Raw genomic sequence first — 20,726 nt, forward strand, 5'->3', positions numbered from 1 at the left:
AAAACTTGGTAATGAATAAAAATATTTTATTTTCATTGCATATCTATAATATGTACCTGTAAATTAATGTTCGTGTTATTTTTTGTATTGATTTGAAATTTCAAATAACTTTCTAAATTTTTACGTTTTAAATTATTATTTTGAATAATTGTAGAGTATTTTTGGATCTGAAAATAAATACACACATTGTATTTCTTTTATGTTACCTTTTATACCTACAGCTGTTTACAGGTGTTTTTTTCTTATTTTCTATTATTTAGATTTCTATTTCTTTACGGTACTTTTAAGGAATTTACGTAGAATTTACATAAGTTTAAATTTAAGTTACCTTATATCTAGTTATAAATCTCTGGTTATAATTGGATAAAATCTTTTTATTATTAAAAAGTAACGGTACACATATTTTATTAAACAATATTTTGTATCATGGTTTCTAGGTATTTATGTTAATTAAATAGGTGTTTAATAATAATTTTTCTGAAAAACATATTTTTGAAAAATTCTAAACTACAAAAATAGGGATTTCCAAATCAAAATTTCGATAGGTTGGCTATTTGAAAATTCCTGTCATGCGCATACGGTTTGGACGAAGCGTCAAAAGTGGCTTCCGCCTTCACAATTTCGCTGCACAAGTGTATTCGAAATCGGCTTTTGTCAAGAGTTGCAGTAGAAAATTTGTAGTATTTATTCCAAGGATTTAAGTGTTTTAATATAATAAATCAAATAACATGAGTTGGCAGGATTACGTTGACAAACAACTCTTAGCTTCCAGATGTGTGACCAAGGCGGCTATCGCTGGGCACGATGGAAATGTCTGGGCAAAATCTGACAACTTCGATGTAAGTTTTATTTTATATGTTCTTATACCTTTATTTTCCGATATTTTGTTCAATATTACAGTTGTTTCATAGACAATACGTAAATCTAATAATTCCCTTTAACATCTTTGTGATGGAACAAAAGAATTTTTGGGTTGGGTCGTTTTTTTACACATTCAGGTAAATTTATTCACGTAATTTACAGAAAACAGTTTTTCTCTGGTGCTTTAGTTACCGTTCAACCGTTTAATTCTTTCGCATTTAATTAATAGTTCTGTAATTTTTGTTAATATTTTTACCGGCTAGTCTTGGAGACAAGATGGCGGCGAAAGTATTCGACGTGTAAAAATAAGATTCGCTATTCAAGCAATAACGAATTCTATATTTGGTACTCATTTCAGACCTTATGCTGTTTAGGAAAGTTGCTTTTTCAAACGTCCTTTTATTCATGCGGTCGTTGACAATTTACTTGATCGCTTTGAACATTGATTCTTTTTCCAATCTGTTTTCCTAATATGGTTTAACAGTCGAAAAAAAAACCTTTGCGAAACTTCTATATCGCCCTTTCGTGCTAGACCCGTAATCAAAACAAAATATACCTTGAAATTTACTTCGAAAAAGATTATTATTGTTTTTCTAGTCCTTATAAAAGTACGTTATTTTAAACTGCTTGAACAATAGAAATAAGATCAATTGTTACAGCTGCGGTGCTCCTAATATTTATTTTAAACCTTTCCAACTAATCGGAAATCTGTTGAGAGCCCTTGGTATCTTAATTTAATATGATTCACAAAATAATAGGAAAGACGATGATGTCATCTTGCAATTTTATTATTCCAAAATTTATGGTAGCAGTTTCTGATAATTTTTATGTCATAACGATTATTCTCGAGTTATAAATTATAAGAACAATTCAAGTTTAGCACGACTATGTATGTACTGATATACACCAAAAGCGGCAGATTTATTGTCTATACAATCCCGATTTTTTTACTGTTTTACTCGTTTTAAACAGGCGGTTTTGAAAGAACCAAATACCATGCATTTTGCCTTTAATTGGTCCTTGAAATTGATTTCAAAATTGAAATAATTCCTTTTATCGTTAAACATCGATGCAAGTGAAATGACAAATATATGACTGGGTAGAAAAATATTTTTGCTGATAAGATAAAAATTGTTGCTAGCGGAAATTGAACTTTAATGGTTTTATGTGCAAAGACTTATTTATATGTTCCTGTTATTAATAAAGCCTTTGTTTGAACTCTATAATTAACATTGACCGTTTTATTTTAATTTTTATATTTTAATAGTTTTAAAGTTTCTATAGTAAATATTTTCATTCAGTATTCTACCAAATGTCCTAAAATTATTTTGAATACTACTATTTTGGAAAGATGGGCCAACTTTTTGGCAATGTTTCAAGATTCTGGATCGTATTACAAATTTCGTCAAAATTCTAAGTTTGTATATTTTTAAAAATAAACCGATCCTTTTTAAATGACCTCATTATTATTGTTTTTTGACTATAAAAAGGTATAATTGTAAAAACTAGCTTGTAAACTTGGTCAGCTAGACAACACGAACTTTATATTTAAATAAAAAATATGTATAGTAAATTTATGATTTTTTTTTCAACAAGTTTTGTATTATTTGTAAAGAAAATGTTCCAAATGTATTTAAATTGAGTTAATGCATGACTCGCCTACATCTATGTGGGTTGGTTGTATTGTATAAGGAAAAGTTGATACAATGATAGATTTTTTAAGGTAATTGTTTTTTTTTTAACAAGGTCTCAAAAGAAGAATTAGCAAAGTTAGTTCAGAGTTTCGAAAAACAGGACATCCTCACCTCTTCGGGGGTCACACTGGCCGGCAGCAGATATATATACCTCTCCGGTACGGACAAAGTAATAAGAGCCAAATTGGGGAAAGTCGGAGTCCACTGCATGAAAACAACTCAAGGTAGGCGGATTTCCGTCGATAAATACCAAAGAGACAAAACAATTTTATTAACAAACAAATATTTTCTTTGACAGCTGTGGTAGTTTCGTTATATGAAGATCCCATTCAGCCCCAACAAGCGGCGTCAGTCGTAGAAAAATTAGGGGACTACCTAATTACTTGTGGATACTAAAGGTGCGTAACTAGTATATAAAACTTTTTTAATATTGACATTTTAGAAAAAATGCATTCTTTATAAAAAAAATTGCTTGTTATAAAATGGTAACTTCTATTTCTACTTTTCTAAATTTCCATACCGTTGTAAAAATCAAAACGCGTTTCTGTGTTAGTATAATTTCATTTTCATTCTTTGATAGATGGTTATTATTAATTTTGAATAACGTCATATTTTTGGCTGTTTTAATATGTTAAAGAAGCACAAAAATTATTTAGTTCAATGCTATGGAAAGAGTGATAATATTTATCAGAAAAAGTGATACTTTAACAAAAGCGAAAAATATAATATACTAGTATTATTTTATATGTTCTTATACCTTTATTTTCCGATATTTTGTTCAATATTACAGTTGTTTCATAGACAATACGTAAATCTAATAATTCCCTTTAACATCTTTGTGATGGAACAAAAGAATTTTTGGGTTGGGTCGTTTTTTTACACATTCGGGTAAATTTATTCACGTAATTTACAGACCGTTATTTAGTTCAATGCTATGGAAAGGGTGATAATATTTATCAGAAAATGTGATACTTTAACAAAAGCGAAAAATATAATATACTAGTTGAAGCCTGGCGCATCCGCCACGACATCAGGAAAAAAATACTTTTTATTTTTTTTAATTAAATGAAACAAAAAATCCGGCGACGACAGTTTTTAGAAGAGCCAATTAGCTATCTTTTAGTAAAAAAAGCAACTTTCTCGAGCAAGTCGTTACATCAGTAGAGACGACACAGATAAACATTAGCATTTTATATAGTATGTAGATAATTCTATATAATATAGAACAATATATACGAGCTCTAACAACTATATGTTGGGAAAAGATCTTTTTTGCAATAAAAAATAGTAATTTGTTAAAACGACTCAATTTATTTTGTTTATTATTCTAAATTCAAACATTACAATATGATCTAGACAATTTTACTACATTTTTATAACTTTGCAAACAAATCACTTTTGATAATAGCTTATTTTGCCAAAATCAAGCCAAATTTGCTGACAACTATATATTGGGACAGCACAACAAGAAATTTGTTTAATACCGAGTTACATCACCTTTCGCCTTAACAACTGCCTGAACTCTTACCCCCGGTGTTTTCAAGTATAGATAGCGCGTTATAATTCGCCAGATATATTTTATTTGATGGATAGCAGAAAACAGTGTGTCTTCACCTATAGATACCAATATCTATTAGATAAAGTAACCTTATCCGTCAGATATCCTATTTGGGACCTGAACTGCCAAATATCGCTTTATTTGTCGGATAAAAATTTGACACATGAGGAGATTTTGATTTAATTTAATAAAATTGCTTAACACAACCTAAGACATTGTTACTATTGTAGATATCGTTTATTTCAATAAATTCGATTTTAGATCATTTCGAAAAGACTTACCTATTCTGAATATGTAGACTATAACCATTTTAGAACGTATGAGGTATAAACACTAATAAACACATTGATATGGTGCAAAAAACTATTGTTGCTGGTGCCGGACTTTATAAGGAGTGTTACAAAATAAAAGGAGCCTCTGTTAGAGCATCAGAACAAAGAGAATGCATTAAGTCAGGATAATAGTGATGAAATATGTACAATTACCGAGTAAAAATATAACTCAACGGCAATTTATACAAAATAAATCATTTTACTTAAATCCCTTCAATTAAAAACCATTACGTACTTAATAAAGCTCTAAAGTAGGTAAAAAGTAAATAAAACTTTTTAAATCAAACTATTTATTTCATTTTTAATTCTCATATCTTAATTCATTAATATTCCAACAGGAACCTTAGAAAACCTGTTATTCATTAAACAGTTACCTATTACTAAATTTCGTAAATCTCTTTGAGATACAAACTTTTGGTCTTCCCGAACTTTTACCTCTAACGTCTACATTGGCAGATTCGCCGTATTTTTTTATTATATTAAAGACCGTGGTTTTTGGAATACTTAAATCATCAGAAATTTTTCGAATTGTTTTTCCCGTACTGTATTGACGAATTATAATTTCGCGTAGTTTTTGATTTGTACCTTTTCCACGGACCATTACTTTGAATTAAATAATTAACAAAATTGAAAATTAAAAAAATTAAAATTACTTACAGTAAATCTCACTACTCAAAGTATCGAGTCACTTACAAGCTGTCAAAGCTGAAGTAAACAGTTTGCGACATTTGTGACGTTTATAGCAAAGCCGCCTATGATGATATTAATTATTTAAAAATACTTGTCCCAACATTTAGTTGTCAGCAAATTTGTCCTTTTATGAACAACATTCACATTCGGATATGTCTCAAAAACTTCTTAGACTCCAAGAGGAAGCTAATAATGTCGGTCTTCAAATCAACGTCGCGAAAACCAAAGAAATGAGGTCAAATACTCCCAACAACCAAGATCTATACCTCTCCAACCGAGTCATCGAAAGAGTTTATGAATTTCATTTGTATATTCATTTGTATATATAGCAAAAAAACTAAAGTCCAGCTCTTCAATAGCAATGTCAAATCTATTTTGCTTTATGGATGCGAAACATGGAAGGTTACGCGTGGTCTCATGGATCGCCTACAGGTGTTTGTTAACAAGTGTCTTCGAAGAATATTGAGAATTTTCTGGCCCAATCAAATTAACAACGAAGAACTGTGGAGAAGAACATCACAAAATTGAATAGATATCGAAATTAAGAAACGAAAGTGGGGCTGGATTGGGCACATTTTGCGCAGACCCCACAGAGATATCGCTAGACAGGCACTTGAATGGAATCCACAGGGAAGACGTGTCAGGGGAAGACCAAGGAATACCTGGAGAAGAGCAGTAACCTCTGAAGCCCAAGAGGTCGGGAAAACATGGGGAGAGATCAAACAGACAGCTCAGAATAGGATCAGATGGAAACATCTCTTAGAAGCCCTATGTCCCACGAAGGGATGACGGGAACATATATATATGTATATATAAATTTGTCCTTTTATGAACAAAATCCGCTACTGTAAATATGGATTGATTTTCAAATTCATAAAAATATTGTCAAGTTGTTTAGGATATATGGCTATGTTTATATTTAAAAAATTAAACATATATTTTTCAGTCATTTTGAAAAAGCAGGGCAATAATTCCAAAATATGACCTTGTCTCAACATATAGTTGTTAGGGCTTGTATAACGTTGATCAAAATTAATAATAATAATCTATCAAAGAATGAAATCGAAATATTTTCTCTAAGACGGTATGGAAATTTGGAAAAGTATAAACGGGATTAACCATTTTAGTACAAGTTAAATTTTTTTCCAAGGCTGCATTTTTCCCAAAATGTCAATAATCAAAAAGTTTTTTCCTCTTGTAATGACAATCCAGGGATTTACTGTAAAATTTTGATAAATGACAGTCAAAAAATGGCATCACAGTGGTTCTTGAATGTTTTGAAAAAAAAAAGGAAAACATTTTATAACCTGCACTGCGACGCCAATTTTTATTCTACAGGTTGTGGTTGTAAAATGTTTGTTTTCATTTTAGGTACTTCTGGCCGCTTCGAGCAGAGATGACCTGCGTGACAAAAGTTGAGAAAAGTAATTTTTTTAAGTGAAATCAGCATTAGTTTATGTTAATTGACATACATATTCGTGCTGATATTTCGTTTTTTTTTTGTATTAAATTTCGAACAAACAAAAAAAATTGTACTAATTTTAAAAACGGTCACACGGCATAGTATAAGAAAATAAGTATAATTTTTTTATGCTAGGACTGTGTATATTTTGCCAATATTCTACTTTAAAGTGGCTTTTATTATTATTATTTTTATTAAATTGTAAGGCGCGCGTTTTAAGTTTAAATAATATAAATACTATATTTTTTAACTCTCATCATGCCTCTTTCCATATGAGTTTTAAAAGAGAATAAAATCAACCCATAATAAAAAGCTTTTTCATATTGTGCAAGCTATCTATTTGATACTGAATTACTGTTAGAATTTTTTTAATTAAAAAAAAAAGTCTAGTCCAACTTCTAATAATTTTCCTCCCAATTCGTATTAAGCTGAAAAATACTACTGTACCGTCAACTGAGATTCGATAAAAGAACCTGCACAAAAAAAAATAAATAATGAGTATCTTTATTTGTAAAATTGATTAAATAAAGAGGTGGACATAAAATGTTCGTTTTTATTTTGCTTATACAGGTTTGTGGTTGGTGTAAATTTGTCAGGTGAGATGAAACGATGGTTTCGCGATTTCGATAGTGCCAATATTTCTTTTTAATTGTGTGAGGGAGTCAGCTTGTGACAGTTTACACCAATGTAATAGTCGTAACCTACTAAATTGATGTAGCCAAAAATAACGTCATAAAATTGTTGCATGCTGCCTATTCATATAATGTATAATAATTACGACGATAAATGCTCAGAATATTTAAGTCATATTATTTTTTATTAATTTGAAATATGTAGCTTTGTAAAACTTTTCGTATAATTTGCAAAGGACTTTGTGTATTTAAAATATCGTAATAAATTTGTATTATAACACATGGTTTTCTTAATTATTTTACGTGTCGAATAAACGGTTTTACTCAAAGACATTATAAAAATCTATGGTTTTACTAGATAATAAATTCAACGAAACTTGTCTTTGTTTTTATCGAACATCTTCGGAAATGGGATGTGACTCATCGTCGTCCTTGTCAAGTTCGTTGATATTCTTCGAGTGCAATAAATATATTTCTACTGTAAAAAAGTTTGTTAATGTGGCTGAGCAATATCCTGTTCTATTCAAGCATAATATGTTAAAAATTATATTAACTACATAAAGCAGTATTTGTATTTTACGTGGACAAGATTATTTTATACCTATAAACTCTTAATTCGTACAACAGCGCAAAACTAAGTTGCCAGTGTTCAATAATGTCATAAATTAATATTAATTATTTCATGTTTCTTGACACGTTTTTATCCCTCTCAATATTTTCAAATTCAAACAAAAAGAGATTATTTTCCTAAAAAAAAATTATTTCTTTATAATGCCACTAAGAACTTTCAAAAATTTATACTTTTCGACCGGATAGTAACAAATTTTTATACCCCAATGTACTAGAAGGGTACTAAGGTATACTAAAATATTGTTTTAAAGAAACTCTAGGCTTAGGTACGTTAAATAAAGAGCACTTATACTTAAATCAAAATCAATATAACAAGATTCATAGAAACAAATTCTACAACTTATAAGCTTTGTAAGTTTTTACTCTTGGTCAAATTTGTATATAGAAAATGCCAAGAAGTGAAAACGAGAGTATTTATTTTTTAAGCCTTTTTAATTTTTGTTTTATATATTTTCCACAGATCATAGAATTTAGGAATGCATTTTTTCTATTATCGGAATGAAATTGAATGGGAGGCTGAAACGCGGTCCCGTAATCCTGCTGTTAAAACATAACAATTGGTTTTTATATATAAAAAAAAAACAGCTGTTATGTTTAAACAGCAGGATTACGGGACGTCGTTGTAGCCACCCTTAGTTAATATTATATACACAATTATATAGTTAATTCTTTATTTTAATTATTGCAGTATTCCGCTTTTTTTCAAAGAAATATTTTTTTGTCCATAACTTATACAACCAAACATTCACGTGTAAATAAAAATTCTGTTATCTTTGAATTTTTTGTGTGTTTTTCTGTGGTTAACTGGTATCAAATCTGTGGTAAAAAAGAATTTCTATTTTCACGGCAAAAACAACATTGTTTTATATGCTGTGGTATTTTTATGCGAAGGATTTACATCCCAAATAACTTAAATACGTTTAATTTGTGTAATTCGAGAATGGGCATCAACCAGGACTACGAACTAATGATACAGCTAATGAATTACAGTACAATCATAGTTCATATTTTTTATACAAGTGTTTGATATATGATGTATATGAATCTGTAAACATTATGCTACCCATAGATTAAAAATTATTTAGGACATAAGTCATCTACTTGTCTAAGTCTAATCTATGGATCCTACCGAAGTTTCAAATTCAAATCTTGTTACAAAATTATTACAAATATTAAATTAAAAAAAAAGGTTTAATAAAAACTTCGGTCCACTAGTTAAAAATACTCAGTTTTAGTTAAACAGACAAGGGTTATTCTCGTAATATTGTTGACGAGTATACGCAATCATTTATTCGCATTATTCTAACTTCTAACACTCTTAAGTGATTTTGTAGGGGTTCATTTCCCATTCAATGATTCCCAAATTTTCAAATAAAAGGTACATATTTGTACAGTGAATTCTATTAATAAAGATACTTTATTCGTTCTGTAGCAAAAACGTACAGAAATTAAATTTTATAGATTTAAATGAGTGCAACACGCCGATTGAGAATATTCCATAGTTTCGGAGTTATACAGGTAATTGTAAGCTATTAAAACAGTACAGTTACATGTATGTTTCAAAATCTGCATTCATTTGTAAACAATTTTCATCTCGGTTTTTTTTTCGTTTGACATGCATGGTTTTTGCTTAAAAAATTAAAGCACGAAATCTAATTCTAATCTAATCTAGTTTTTACGTTTTTTTCTAAACACCCTGTAAGTGTTAACATTAATTAAAACATTGCACCAGATTGCACTTTTGTAGATATTTTCAAGCCCAGTAGGTAATATACCAGGAAATAAAACAATTTAATTAGTTTATACCATTTATTCAAACGAATATAATAAAATGTATTCTGGCTAATAAACGAATTTTGCCATATTAAAAATATGACCTCTCATTTATTTATCGATAACATCAACACCGTCCAACGCATTCGGCTACCTAGAACTGCCTAGAAGAAAAAAAAGACACATAAATAATTCTGTCCGAAAAGACATTTTGCGATACCTGAACGTAACCTTGCGCCTTCGCCATATTACATTTCGATCACCTCAATCGGTTTTATTAAACCAGTACTTCGTTCCACCGATTATTTAACGACATTTAAAAGAGCATTCGCTTGGAACCTAAAACATTTCAAAAATATCATTAATTTCGTCAATATCACAGTATACAGGGTGGTTCGAACTGTATTCCGGAAACTTCGGCAGCATATTCCGCAGATAAAAATAAATAAAAAAGTTCATATAAATTATGTCCTAAATTGCTTAGTTTCGGAGATACAGGGTGTAGAAGTTTCATTTTTTTTCGAAATAACGTCAATATTTAGATGAAATCAAGAAATATTAAAAAACTCCCAGACACTAATTTTCATCCAAATATTGTCGTTGCTTCAGAAATTATTTGAAATAAATCGAAATAAAAATGAAACTTTTACACCCTGTATATTTATACGAACTTTTTTACTTATTTTTATCTGGAGAATATGCTGCCGAAGTTTCCAGAATACAGTTCGGAAAACCCTGTATATTGGCATTTATTCTTTCAAAACTGACAGAACGGTTAGTATATCGAATTTAATTAAGATAACAAAAACAGTATGACATAAATTAGGATTGTTTGACGTATTCAATTGTTTTCGGTCACTTCCTGTTTCACCGGAAATGTATTTTTTTACTTTATTCGATAGAAAATGACACTGAATGTCAACTTTTGACATTTTCACATATGGTTTATTTGAAATTGTAATATGCGTTTCATAGCGATAATTTGACTCGAAATACCAAGTGCTTTGGTTTGGTACCAAATTATTCGTAAAAAATGCTTTTTCCAAATATGCTAATGAGCCACCTTTGTTTCATTTGAAAAAATTGAGATATGATTAAAAACATGACTTGGGCATTTTTTAATCATTTTCTATCGAATAAAGTAAAAGAATACCGAGGGTGTCTTAGATATTGAATTTAATAAAAAAAGACTTACAATATACTAACGTTATCAGTTCAAAAAGTTCGTGTAGGGTTGTTATAACATTGTATAATGAAAAATTATCATTAATTAAAAACTATATTAGATTTTTGAGTGTTTTTATTCTAATAATCCATAACTCATGCTTATGCTTCTTAGTAAATTAAGCATAATTCATTTATAATCAAAAATACAAATTATATACCCAAAAAATATTATTTCAATCTTATGAAATCTCTCTGAATAATTGGGATATTTATGGATATCTAACGATCGAATGTTGCTAACGGTACTTTAATCATATTTTTTCGAATCTTAATCATTATACAATTAATAATGAAACACTAAACATTTATCTACAGAAAGATTGTTTAGTTATAGAAAAGTACGCCAAAAATTAATTTATATTAATACTGACCTTTTCATGTTACAAATATTTTTTTTATATACAGTTTTCGTAATATTTATTGTAATATATTTTCAGGGGTATATTGTTAAGTTTAAAGCTATTGTTTTTGAAAACTTTTTTCACCCTCTCTTAAGTGTATACACCATAATATAGGAATATTTTGAATATACTCTCCTTTTTCTGTGCACCATGTCCAGCTATTAAAATACTTATTTTGAAAAAGTTACGTGTAAATATCACAGTTTAACACTTTTTTCTGTTCATATTACAGTTTTTAAGCAATCATATATGTATATGGATGAATAAAAATGTTAATATTCTTATACACATATTTATAAATTGATCTTTAATTATATTATCTTTCTTTATTGTTCTGCTCAATGTTTTGCTAAGATCTTGACTAATAGGAATTATACAATATGATCGAGAAAAACAACGGTCGCTGTCATTTCATCTGTAAAATTATATGGAGAATGTCGTCGATCGACATTTCCAAGCCAACTGGACGCCGTTTTTTTTCGATCATACGGTATAAAGACAACTGAAAACACATTTTTTTTGTTAAATTTAGTCTTTTAATTAATCCATTTTTTTCTTGTACTTTTCAAATATTATTTCACTGGTTTCATCTTGTTTGTTGGATTTGCTTATTAGTGCAAAAATATATTGTTTCAAGCCACTGTTCTTATAAAATTTATTTTGAACGTTAAATTCGATTTTGTATGTAATTTGTATCTGAAGCATATATTTTATGCAGTAAGATATGCCGTAATATTTGTCACATTTATACACAAGTCACGTAAATTATTTCTATGGAACTTAATTTCAAAAGAATCTGGATACCGGATGCGTCTCAAAAGTGGCTCACCCCTATAATTTTTTTATTTTTTCAGTTAAAAAAACGAGGTTTGGTATGTTAGTATATGACATAAATTAGGATTGATTGACGTATTCAAATGTTTTCGGTCACTTCCTGTTTCACCGGAAATTACTACAACTTTTGATTTTTAAATGGCACCCTCGGTATGTTTTTACTTTATTCGAAAGAAAATAACACTCTGAATAGAATGACATATCATATGTCAACTTTTGACATTTTCGCATATGGTGTATTTGAAATTATAACTTACGGTTCGTTACCAAAATTTGACTCGAAATACCAAACGTGTGGTATGAAATTATTCGTAAAAAATGCTTTTTCCAAATATGCTGATGAGCCACCCTCGATCCATTTGAAAAAAAAATGAGATATAATTAAAAATACGATTTGAGCATTTTCCAACTGGCCAGGACAGGACACTAAAAACATTGGACGATAAAATCTATTTTTCCAAGGCTCCTTGATTAAGAGTTAGTGTTTTTAACATAGCCATGGCACTCTAGATTGGATTTTAAAATACGATTTTTTATTAAGCGAGAATGTCAAAAGTTGACGTATGATATGTCATTCTGTTCAGAATGTCATTTTCTATCGAATAAAGTAAAAAAATACCAAGGGTGCCATTTAAAAATCAAAAGTTGTAGTCATTTCCGGTGAAACAGGAAGTGACCAAAAACAATTGAATATGTCAATCAATCCTAATTTATGTCCTATACTGACATATCAAATCTCGTTTTTTTATCTGAAGAAATAAAAAAGTTATAGGGGTGAGCCACCTTTGAGACGCACCCGGTATATGATCGAATAAAAACGGCGACAGCGATGGCTATGAAATGAAGATCGCTGTCATTTTATATGGGAAATGTCATCGATCGTCATTTCCAAGCCAACTGGACGCCGTTTTTATTCGATCATACGGTATAACGAAGTTCCACGCTTGTCTCTGATTACTTTCCTGAAAACATTTAATAGCATTAAGTGTTTCAAATACAATAAATTTTCACTGGGACAAAATTTATATAAATATCATTTATTAAACTTACCATTTATTTATTTAATTTTTTTCACATTTGTTTATTAATGTTATTATTAAATATAGTTCCTATTAGTGAGAGAATTAGACTGGATTTTACCTATCTAATAATTTGTTTAAGTTTTGTTTTACATAAATAGATATACTGTTTTTTTATATTAATGTCTGGCCGCTTTGCGAAATTCCTGTAAATAATGCCATTAAAATAATTACATATTAACTATTATGTTACAAATAATAATATATCTATTATTTAACAATTTTAATACTTTATAAGTCCACATGACATAGATCTCTAATATGACATGTTAAAAAAAACATCTAGGCTACAAGTAAGAAATCTATATTTATTTAATAATTTAACTTACCGTACTTATCCGCTGATATACAGTAATTAATTTTTTAATACCCTGTATATTTCTTGTATTTCATTATCGACAGTTACTTAGTTTTAATGCTCAATAGATTGGCTTTTGCAATTATTGATAGCTATCTATCTCTTCGTATTTGTGATTTTGGTTTTGTTTTAAATCTTATTTTTCTCATTTTTTGTTTTTTTTTCTTATCAAATACCTTTTTATAAGGTTAATAAAATACATAATACATTTACACCTAATTTATTATCAGAATCAAGTTTCACAATTCGACAAGTAACACATAATTTCTGATATTCCTTCATAATATATAAAAAAATAATACAAAGAGATAATTTGATCATTAAAATGAACTAAATTAATATAAGGGGATAGTTCTACGGCTAACTTAATCTACTTCGAGAATACTCTTCCAAATAAACCTTTTGCCAAGCTTTTTTTAAAATAATTTATTCTTTATACACCTATAAATTAAAATAAAAATTAGTTGCACATCTACTCGCCATTTTCTGGCCAAATTTGATCAAGGAATACCCCAAAAACGTCAACTACATTTTAAATTGATATTTGCACTAGCATGTTTACCGTTAAAATTTTTTAATTTATTATTATTATACAGAGGAAAACAGATTTCCGTTATTTAGAACCGTCTAGGTGCATTTGCAGGACCTGAAACGAAAACATTTCTTTTGTGAACTGTTTTAACAATCAGAATAATTAATATTTATTTATATGAAAAAAATAATCCAGTGGCAATACTGTTCTTATTTGGTCATTTTCTTTTATTTTGTTTACAGCATTTGCGATTTTTAGGTTTTGAATGACCTTAAAAATAATTATTTGTATGTTTCAGTTGGTTTACTTGTCATTTCTGTTAATAACAATGTGTTTCAGTATAGGAAAGTGGCCTTTTGATGTTTTTTACATTCTAAGTTATCAATGCACTTCTATATTTATAGTTTTCGTCCAGAGTAGTCTTTCATAATTAAAAAAAAATGATTTTATGATCACTAATTGTTCAAAATTTAAAATATTAATATACAGGGCGATTCACGGCAACGGAACGTTAACGTTTATATGAACAGGTGTTAGGATTATTTTAAATACGCAATATTGTGCAATATTGATACAAAACAAGATGTTCGACCTGTCATGTACAGGGATGTTAAAAAAATTCGTTGATATATCTGTTCCTTCTAAAATCACCTATCCTCAATAATCTTCTAACCTGCCATGGCCAATTTAACCACCCTGTATACAAAGTTGCATAGATCGATTTTAATACATTGTCATGTCTCTAAATGGTCTCTGTTCTATTGATGGACATTCGCATGGTCTGTAAATAAACCATAAAACCATATTATGGTTGTGGTGCAGCAGCTGGACTAGTAAGGATTTGTAATAATTTTTGAAGTCATTCCCTAATGTTTTAATTCGTAATTGGCATAATATTCAGAATAACTGTTATAATATTTGATTTCACATCATATTTTCAACAGCGTAATTTGGCTGGGTACGAAGGATTAAAAAAAAGGAAACAATCTAATAATCATTCATACCGAAACCTCCAGCGGCATAACCTCCACTGCGGTCGTCGTAACCTTGCTGACTGTTGTAACCTCCTACCGGTCCACTGGTGTACCCTGAGGAATAACCGGCGTCGCCCTGGCCAGTACCATATCCTAGTGAACAAGAATATTACAGACTGTCTACCGGGTGTTGCATCGTCGAGCGGGACATAGGAAATCCCGTGTAAATTTTAATGGGGTCAATTATTGGCTTCCCTAATTATTTTAGAGAATAATTCTATTTAGGTTTATTGAAGAGCACTAAAACCCACATTCAAAAGAATAACTTTAGATATTTTTGATTAGCCCGTTTACCCGTGAGTTATCGCCGATTTCTTTTTAAATATTTCTCCTTTCTTATGGCCCTGTATTTACTTATGAGCACCAGTCAAGGTAAAAGATAACTGTCAAATGAAGTTGTCATTTCAGAAATTTATCTATTTAGTGCTTTACATGTGCTTTATTCTTATTATTAAAAACTCATACCTACATCGAAAATATTAGCCATGAATTACACTACCGAAGAAAAAGCATTGATGATTAAATGGTATTATCAAGGAAATAGTTATCAAAAGGTGTCGGACATGTTTGCTGCTCTGTATCCGAATAGACTGATATCTAGGAAATCTACAATCGCAATATCCAGAGATTTGAGACCAAAGGTACCCTAATAAATAACTGCAGATGTGAAGCAAAGCAGGAACAAAGAGAAGATACAAGAAATGATACTGACTTGGAAGTTTTATTGTGCGTGGAAGAGAACAATGGAAAGATCAGCACAAGGAAAGTTGAGGATGAAATAGGAATAGATCACACTACAGCGTTTCGAATTTTGAAACGACATAAATACTATTCCTTCAAATATGAAAAGCACCAAGAGCTACGAGATGGGGACGAAATACGTTTTGATATGATGGAAAGAGCAAACACGGATAGAAAATTTTTAAAAACCATATGTTTCACTGACGAATGCAAGTTTACCTTAAATAATGAATCCAATGTTCAAAATTATCGATATTGGAACAAAGAAAACCAACACAGGTTTGTCGAAACAAGGACGCAATATCCACAGAAAGTAATTGTTTGGGCAGAGATATTTGGACACAATATTATCGGGCCATTATTTCTTACGCAAAATATAAATGCAGAATATTATCTGGAACTACTCGAAAATCATATTTTACCTGCTTTACATGATGCCGCTAGGAAAAATCAGGAAGTTTGGTACCAAATGGATGGCTGCCCGGCACATAGTACCCTGGCTGTTCGGGAATATTTAGACAATAGTTTTAACGGAAACGTTACTGGCCTAAATCATACAGTAAATTGGCCAGCAAGGTCTCCTGATATTTCGCCAAATGATTTCTTTCTCTGGGGCCATTTAAAAAACAGGATATACAAGGTTAAAAAATACCCAAATCTAGACGAGTTAAAAATGCTACTTTACTTCATATTAATTTGTATTTATAAATACATCTTTAAGATTTCCGATGTAGGAATGAGTTTTCAATAATAATAAAGCACTAAATAGGTAAATTTCTGAAATGACAACTTCATTTGACAGTTATCTTTTACCTTGACTGGTGCTCATAAGTAAATACAGGGCCATAAGGAGAAATATTTAAAAAGAAATCGGCGCTAACTGGTAAACGAGCTAATCAAAAATATCTAAAGTTATTCTTTTGAATGTGGGTTTAGTGCTCTTCAATAAACCTAAGTAGAATTATTCTCTAAAATAATGAGGGAAGATGATATTACTATACAGTATGTCCCCAGATTGTCTTTACAAGAGGAAAAACGGTTTTATTATTGACTTTTAGAGAAAAAATAATACTTCGCAAAAAATTTCGCTTGCTCTAAAATGGATAATTCCGTTTATACATTTATACTTTTCCAAATTTCGGTAAAAAATAGAGCTTACCTGAATAATCTTGGCCGCCATAGCCTCCGGCGCCCCCTTGAGGATAAGTCGAATAACTGCTGCTGTCGTACTGACTAGGTTGAGCGCCGTACGCTCCTCCGTAACCACCCTGTGCGCCGTACGCTTGACTCTGGCCGTACTGTTGCGAGTATGGCGCCTGTTGGTAGCCACCCTGTTGGGCACTAGAGAAAAGCAATACGTCTTTAATACAGCAAGTACTAAATGCATAGGATTACTCTTACTTGTATCCATTCTGTCCCCCGTTGTTATCGAACCTGGGTCTCTTGGGTCCGCCGGGTCCTCCTCCTTGGCCGCCGCCAAACTGTCCCGGCGCTCTTTTTTGTCCCGGTCCTCCGCCCATTCCCCTGCCACCGCGGGGGCCACCGAAGCCGCGACCGCCTCCCCGTCCACCTGGACCACCTCTGCCTAATAATTTACAAAAAAAACATATTATACCCTCTTCTGCATCGCCCACATACAACACACTTGGCGTTATTGTTGCTAAAAATCTCTTAAAATAATATTTTTTAATGTTATATTGACCAAAAATAATTTAAAAATATAACTGAAGAAAAACTTCTTATAGGCTTGGTGCATTTCAATTGTTTTCAACAAATTCCGCCCGCAGCGCTTCAACGACAGAAATCAGAAATTTTCAATATTTATTTCATGCCATTAGAAAAACAGTCAAAACACATTGTACCACAGGCACTACTTGACGAATTTTAAAGAGGCTTCATTTAAAATATTCCAAACACCAATAATTATTATGGAAGAAAAAATATAAAAATTTGTCCAGCCTCATACTTTTAAGTTACTCACATAAAATTTGCCAATATTCCAAATATTTTGATTAGCAATGTCTAATAATTATTCTTACCTCCGGGTCCGCCGCCTCTGGGGCCTCCTCGGCCTCCCCTGTCCCCTCCAGGCCTGTCGCTACCTCCGCGTCCCCCGCGGAATCCACCGCCTCCCCTTCCGCCGCGGCCACCGAATCCGTTGCCTCCGGGCGGACCGCTCCGGAATCCTCCCGGATTATCGCCTCCGGGGGGACCGCCTGCACCACCCATAAACCTTCCTCGTGGTCCCCCTCGTCCTCTCATCATTGGTCCACCGCGCCCTCCTCTAAACGAGTCTCCTGGTCCACCTCTGAAACATTTTCAAGTACATACAGGAAGTTTCTCAAAAGTGGCTCAACCCTATAACTTTTCTATTTCTTCAGATAAATAAACAAGATTTGTATTAGCGAAGCGTCCGTTTAGGTTTAAGACAGAAGTGTTTACAAAAAATAATTATTTTATTTTGTAGATTTTCTTGCAGTGCAGTGGCGAAATACCCATAAAGGATTTTTTTGGTAACACTTTCATCTCACCACAAACTAGATTTGGAAATAAGTTTACACTACAAGTTTTAAAAAGTTTCCCAAATTAACAAACTTACCTGCTCTTCATAAAACCACCTCCACGGAAGGGACCACCCCGTCCTCCTCTGCCGCGACCTCCCGGTCCTCCGCGGCCTCTACCACCGCCTCTGCCCCCAGGGGGACCACCGGACGGAGATCCGCTGATGGTAGTTTCTTCAGTTTGATCGGCCATTATTTATCTACCAGAAAAATATATTTTAACCTCAACAACTCCGCTATTGAAAACCAATTCTCTAGATTATATTTATAAATAAGTTTATTAGGACGGGCATGTAATGTCTATAAATTAGTTTAAACCGATTTAAATGAATTAAAGTAATAAATTATTGTAAAATATTTAAAACAAACAATGGTGGATAGACGCTACCAAAATGCCGGCTCTTCAGTGACGCTTCCCAAAAATGTTCACTCACCTGTATTTATATTTACCTCCTAACTACAGTAACTTAAATTAAGGAAATTATTAATAATTTAGTCCTTTACTAAAGCGATATATCACAAGAAATAACTAGAAAATAATTAAACAGCACTCGGAAATTCACCTAACACCTACGTCACCCTCGAGAACCCGATTCAAAATGTCGCCGAAAAATTTCCATTTCCACCGGAAATCAAATGTCAGAAGTAGATGGCGCTATAGCACGCTGTCTCTTCTTTTTAAAACATATTTAAAACGCAGTAAATATATGTGAATCATTTATATCTTCCGTATATGATATAGTGTTGTAGTTTAATGGCCACAGCTGCCAGGGCTATCTGGTTACTATGTGAATAGCATTTGTGGCTGGCAGAAATCGGCTATCTTTGAATATGATTATAAGATTTTATTAGATAAAAATAGATAAGTCGGAAATTTTATTTTTTTGGGTGATAATTTAGAAAAAAAAAAGTTTAAACATGTAAAAAAATCAGCAATGTAGTTTTTAATTTTTATTTCTTAAGAAATAGTACAAATTCAACTCATTAAATGAACACTACAATGCAGATCAATAAAACATTATACTGTTCATTTAACGAATCATCATCCAACATAAATATCTAATCTTCTTTCTTGCTGTCCACTTTACCACCACGAATACGACCCGTCCTTCTAGCAGCAATAAGACCAACTTTCCGCCCAGCAGAGGTTCCTCTCTTGACTGTCGAAGCTTTACCAATGTGTTGATGGTTACCACCACCGTGAGGATGCTCTACGGGGTTCATGGCAACACCACGCACCTTAGGCCAGCAGTTACGCTTAACCTTGTATTTGTGGTACGCTCTACCGGCTTTAAGAATAGGTTTGTCAATTCTACCTCCTCCAGCAACGATACCTACAAGTAAATCAAACTGATTAGACAGAGAAAAGTTAATAAAAAAATAGATCTGTATAATGTAACAATCAGAAAGAGCCTCTAAATGTTCATCAACTACTACTCAGTGTAGGTATGTATAGAAATCATCATGAACAATTTTTATTAGAAAAAAAAATTAAATTAGTCACTTACCAACCATAGCTCTGTTGTTGGATGGAATAACTTTCTTTGCGCCAGATGGTAATTTAACTCTAGTTTTTTTTGTATCATGGTTGTGTGCAATAACTGTAGCATAATTGCCTGAAGCTCTGGCCAACCGACCTCTATCGCCAGTCTTTTCTTCTAAATTACATACAATAGTACCTTCAGGCATAGTACCCACAGGCAAAACATTTCCTAAAATTTTACATAAACTTAAATAACATTTATTAAACCTACTTACAGAAAGACCTTACCAATTTGTAAGTTAGCTTTCTTTCCACAATAGACAAACTGTCCTGTGTACATTCCTTCGGGGGCAATAAACAGTTCCTTTCTCGTCTTGAACTTGTAAGGATCACGGAAATGCACAACAGCTAACGGGGCTCCTCTGCCAGGATCGTGCATAATATCCTTGACGACACCTTTAATGTATCCATGTCGCTCTGAGAAGTCGAGATATCTCAGTTTTGGGGCTCCCTTCCTCCTTTTCGTGTGGGACTTGAAAACAGACCCAGCACCTTTTCGCTGAGCTCTAATAACACGACCCATTGTGTACTAAAAAAAAACGTAAACTATCACTTGAATTGTGAAAATATTTATATCAGTTGAAGTGTAGAATTAATATATGATCCATTTTATGATTATAATGGAGGGATGAAAATGTTTTATTAAGATTTTTAAAGAATTCTGAAAAAACATACCAACAAATCTCGTTGACACAAAATGAAGAACTGTCAAGTGTCAAACGTCAAAAATAAGATAAACCTTTCATTTGTCATTTGACCAAAACATTATACGGCCGGATTGGGC

General features: G+C 31.6%; 3 protein-coding genes across 5 annotated transcripts; 1 reads left to right on the forward strand and 2 right to left on the reverse strand.

The window, feature by feature from the left end:
* Positions 1-559: 559 nt before the first annotated feature.
* Positions 560-7,509, forward strand: LOC115876460 (profilin). The gene is made up of 4 exons (XM_030892247.1): positions 560-839; positions 2,608-2,779; positions 2,854-2,953; positions 6,507-7,509. The coding sequence occupies exons 1-3, from the start codon at positions 729-731 to the stop codon at positions 2,949-2,951; spliced, it is 381 nt and encodes a 126-aa protein (XP_030748107.1). The 5' UTR covers positions 560-728; the 3' UTR covers positions 2,952-2,953; positions 6,507-7,509.
* Positions 7,510-9,671: 2,162 nt separating this feature from the next.
* Positions 9,672-19,015, reverse strand: LOC115876461 (glycine-rich cell wall structural protein 1-like). Of its 3 annotated transcripts, none has more exons than XM_030892249.1 (7): positions 18,834-19,015; positions 18,438-18,599; positions 17,878-18,146; positions 17,240-17,423; positions 16,998-17,179; positions 15,068-15,190; positions 9,672-9,971 (listed from the first exon to the last, which is right to left on the reverse strand). In XM_030892249.1, exons 2-7 carry the CDS (start codon positions 18,590-18,592, stop codon positions 9,949-9,951), a joined length of 936 nt encoding a protein of 311 aa, XP_030748109.1. In that variant the 5' UTR covers positions 18,593-18,599; positions 18,834-19,015; the 3' UTR covers positions 9,672-9,948. The 3 variants fall into 3 exon arrangements, with proteins under 3 accessions (XP_030748109.1, XP_030748108.1, XP_030748110.1); XM_030892248.1 differs by lacking the exon at positions 9,672-9,971 and adding an exon at positions 13,733-14,177; XM_030892250.1 differs by lacking the exon at positions 9,672-9,971 and adding an exon at positions 13,736-13,972.
* Positions 19,016-19,335: 320 nt separating this feature from the next.
* Positions 19,336-20,711, reverse strand: LOC115876463 (60S ribosomal protein L8). Its single transcript, XM_030892253.1, has 4 exons — positions 20,618-20,711; positions 20,171-20,471; positions 19,908-20,111; positions 19,336-19,733 (listed from the first exon to the last, which is right to left on the reverse strand). Exons 2-4 carry the CDS (start codon positions 20,463-20,465, stop codon positions 19,459-19,461), a joined length of 774 nt encoding a protein of 257 aa, XP_030748113.1. The 5' UTR covers positions 20,466-20,471; positions 20,618-20,711; the 3' UTR covers positions 19,336-19,458.
* Between the last annotated feature and the right edge of the window lie 15 nt (positions 20,712-20,726).

Source organism: Sitophilus oryzae, unplaced genomic scaffold (genome assembly GCF_002938485.1).
Source record: "Sitophilus oryzae breed Bouriz unplaced genomic scaffold, Soryzae_2.0 scaffold_1436_pilon_pilon, whole genome shotgun sequence".
Taxonomy (NCBI): domain Eukaryota; kingdom Metazoa; phylum Arthropoda; class Insecta; order Coleoptera; family Curculionidae; genus Sitophilus; species Sitophilus oryzae.